The 4,157-nt window shown below is 38.1% G+C and overlaps 1 protein-coding gene across 1 annotated transcript; it reads left to right on the forward strand.

Annotated features, from left to right (window-relative positions):
* The first annotated feature begins 3,020 nt into the window (after nt 1-3,020).
* LOC114621627 (olfactory receptor 1030-like) lies at nt 3,021-3,956 on the forward strand. Its single transcript, XM_028767980.1, has one exon. It carries the CDS (start codon nt 3,021-3,023, stop codon nt 3,954-3,956), a length of 936 nt encoding a protein of 311 aa, XP_028623813.1.
* The last annotated feature ends 201 nt before the right edge of the window (nt 3,957-4,157 follow it).

Raw genomic sequence — 4,157 nt, forward strand, 5'->3', positions numbered from 1 at the left:
TCTCTGAACACAATCCTTCCTCTTCAAACCATCCATCCAGTGCCAGACTGAATCTCTGAACACAGAATGATAGTCAAGTAATTTCCACAGTGCAAGTGTTCAATGAGTCCATACTCACTGCTGACTGAGTCATTGACTCTTTTTGGCTTTCATGGCTCTTCACAATATGTCACACTCTTAAACATCCAATTTGCCCTCCACTATCTCATCAATATGAATTTATTCCTTTAAATAAGATGTCCCTTGTCTTCTAAACATGCTCAGGGTATTTAGAACAAGTTCTTGCTCAGATTTTCCTCTACTTAATACACTTCTCTTTATTCTACCCTTTCTCTGGGACTCTTTGTATCTTCTTGGCAATTAATTTTAAAAGTTAATATTAAAAGCTGCCTACAAACTATAAGTTGTAAACCAAAATCTTTAAAACGGGATATTTAGTGAATAGAGTGATAGGATCAGAGGTTAAGAGCTCTTGCAGCTAGCCAAAGTTTAGTCCTAACACCCATTCAAATAGTTCACAACAACCTATAACTCCAGTTCCAGGAGGATCAACAACCTCTCGCCTCTGCCAGCATCTACAACTGCTTTGATATATACAGATAGGCAGGCCTGCATTTGTTATGCTTGCCCTAGCCCTGCAAAAGTCAAAGGCCAACTTGCTCCCAGAAAGTATGCTCTTAACTTTGACTTTGAAAGTATTGATGTGTGGTCCTTACCTGGGTAGTTTTATGTCTGTAATTTCCTCTGTCTACAATGTCAGGGATTCTCCTTTGTAATTCTGAACCACTCTTAGAGAGGATGGAAATTGCTACCATTGTCACTATATTTTAACATCACTATGAAGGTACAGGCCTACACAAGTAGACACAGGAAAGGAAAGAGAGACACTCCATAAAAAAAAAAAAGAAAAGAAAAAGAAAGAAAGAAAAAGCCGGACAGTGGTGCCGCATCCCTTTAATCCCAGCACTTGGGAGGCAGAGGCAGGTGGATTTCTGAGTTCGAGGCCAGCCTAGTCTACAGAGTGAGTTCCAGGACAGCCAGGGCTATACAGAGAAACCCTGTCTCAAAAAACCAAAAGAGAGAGAGAGAGAGAGAGAGAGAGAGAGAGAGAGAGAGAGAGAGAGACTCCATGGAAAACAAGGGAGAAGCCGTATCTTTTTCATAGTATATGAATGTGTATTTGGAAATCTCATAAGACTCAACTAAAATTAATTTGTAAATGATACATTAAAGAGGATAGCTATAAAATTAATTCACAAAAATCAATAGCTTGCCTATATATAAACAGTAGCCAAACAAGCATGGAATGAAGAATAGTAACTCATTTACAATCAATATAAATTTTATAGTAAATTTATAATTTACTATAAAAGATAAAACACCTAAGAATAAAATTTAAAGTAAGGTATTTGAAATGTTTGAGTCATTAAAACCTTATTGTCAAAATCTTTGATGAATACAATAAATAGCCTACCTTCAGAAAAGATCTCATAAAAATATCTATTCTTCCCAAATTAACATGTCTGCTCTACCAAAGCCATCTGAGTGCAAACAAGGTTTTTTACTTGAAAAAAAATTCATGATAAAATTCATTTATGTATGAACAAGCAAGAAACTGTATTACTAGACACCAAAATGAACTCTATTATATTTTATATTTAGTCTTAGCTCTAGAAGATACTGAAAAAAAAAATAGAAACTGATAAAAGTAGTGAAAGGGTTTTTTGTATGCCATATGCTTGATCTTCAAACCAATAGAGTCGCCAATAAAATGACTTAACCAATCAGTCATAGTAAAACTCTGGGCCAGCCATTTGGAAAAACAAAGAGAGAACTAATTACCTCATTCCCATATCAAAATTTAATTATAAGCATGTCAAAGATTGTAGTGTAAAAATGAAATCTGATAAATACCTAGAATCTTTAAAGCAGGAGATAATTTTAGTAATATTAAATTGGGAAGTGTTTATAAACCATGTCACAAAAATCAGAATTCAAACTGAAAAAGATTTGGCATAGACTAAACTTGTATGTGACTTTTATTTGTGACTGTTTGTCACACAAAAATAATGTACCAACTTTAAAGTACAAGTTTTCAAAACACTGAAAACTAAGCTTTACATGTATATCAAAAAGTCTAATTAATTTGTTGGTCACCATCAAAGATAGAAAATATATGCACATTTTGATCCAAATCCACTACCGGTGGTCATGATTTATCCATATTCCCAACTCTTTTTGAAATAGAATAATAAAAGAACCTATAAATTACAAAATTTAAGCCTTTTAACCCCAGCACCAGGCATGTTACATGGTCCTAAGTAGAGTCCAGAAGTGTATATTTACTAAGTGGAGTGGAAATATTTCTAATAAGAGGGAATTAAATAATGAATGATTCACCATTGTTGCAATGTTATATTGTGTTAATATCCATCCTGGTGTTGGAGGTAATTCATATCCCTTCAAGACTATTGATCCTCCCTCCATACACAACACTCCTCAAAAGGCAGGTTGGCGTAAAACGTTACCATTTATGGCACTGTGGGACATTTTCTTGACTAATGATTAATGTAGAGGGCCCAGCCCACTCTATCCAGTGCCATCCCTGGGCTGGTGATCCTAGATGGTATAAGATATCAAACTGAGTAAGTCATGGAAGTTAAGCCAGTAAATAGTATTTTTCCATGGCCTCTGCATCAGTTCCTGACTCCGGTTACTGCCCTGTCTTTCCTTGTTGATGAATTGCAAGCTGTAAGATGAAATAAACGGGAACGCCCTCATAGAAGCTGGGAAGGGGGGATGAAATAGGAGGTTTCAGGGGGGAACCAGGAAAGGGGATAACATTTGAAATATAAATAAAGAAAATATCCAATTTAAAAAAAAATATGCTTCCTAAAAGAAATCAGCTCCAGCTATTTGGGTCTGTATGACATAGAATGGAGACACAAGGGCCTTGTGTTTTTAAGCATCTGATCATTTTTAAGCATATTTCTTCTCTTCACACCAGGTAAGAGAACAAAATGGCAAGAGGCAATCGCACCACAGTAACAGAATTTGTCCTCATGGGATTCACAGATCGCCCTGAGCTTCAGCTCCCCCTCTTTGTGGTGTTCCTGATGATTTATCTCATTACTCTGGTGGGAAACCTTGGCATGATCTTGCTCATCAATGCAGACTCCCGGTTTCACACGCCCATGTACTATTTTCTCGGTCACCTGGCTTTCATTGATCTCTGTTATTCGTCTTCCATTGGGCCAAAAATGCTGCAAAATTTATTAGTGAAGAAAAAAACCATCTCCTTTTCAGGCTGTTTTGCTCAGCTGTACTTCTCCAGTGCTTTTGCCACTACTGAATGCTTCCTCTTGGCCACAATGGCCTATGATCGTTACATGGCTATCTGTAATCCCCTGACCTATACAGCCATCATGACACAGCGGGTCTGCAGGGAACTGGTGATAGGAGTTTACACCTATGGCTTCCTGAACTCTGTGATACAGACAGTACTGACTTTCCAGCTGTCTTTCTGCAACTCCAATGTGATCCACCACTTCTACTGTGCTGACCCCCCTCTCCTTGCACTCTCCTGCTCTGACACCCACAACAAAGAGAGGCAGCTTCTGATCTTCTCAGTAGTGAATCTCACTGGATCCCTTATGACCGTCCTCATCTCCTACATCTGCATCCTAGTGTCCATTACAAAAATTGAGTCTTCCCAGGGCAAATGTAAAGCATTCTCCACGTGTGCCTCCCACCTCACTGTGGTCACCATCTTCTATGGAACGTTATTTTTCATGTACATGCGGCAGCCGAAAACGGGGAATTCGTGGAGGTATAGCAAAGTGATCTCTGTGTTTTATAGTCTTGTGATTCCCATGCTTAACCCTCTCATCTATAGCCTGAGAAACACGGAGGTAAAGGATACCCTGAAAAAAATGCTGGAGGGCAAAACTTCATAGTGAGCAGGATACTCGGATGCAGCACTGTAGACAGCAGTATACACCAAGCTGACAGAAACAAAGCAGGCCAACTGCTACCCAGTTAGGAAGTAGTTAATCCAATTGAAGATTTTCATAGCCCAAAATAACAAACTTCCTGGTGAATGTAAGTAATACTTAATCCAAGCCATTGTCATGAACTAATTAGAATTTATTTGCTAG

Source organism: Grammomys surdaster, unplaced genomic scaffold (genome assembly GCF_004785775.1).
Source record: "Grammomys surdaster isolate TR1022 unplaced genomic scaffold, NIH_TR_1.0 184, whole genome shotgun sequence".
Lineage (NCBI taxonomy): Eukaryota > Metazoa > Chordata > Mammalia > Rodentia > Muridae > Grammomys > Grammomys surdaster.

What these genes read in the sequence shown, in the direction of transcription:
- LOC114621627 (XM_028767980.1), top strand. Translation starts at nt 3,021, where the DNA reads ATGGCAAGAGGCAATCGCACCACAGTAACAGAATTTGTCCTCATGGGA.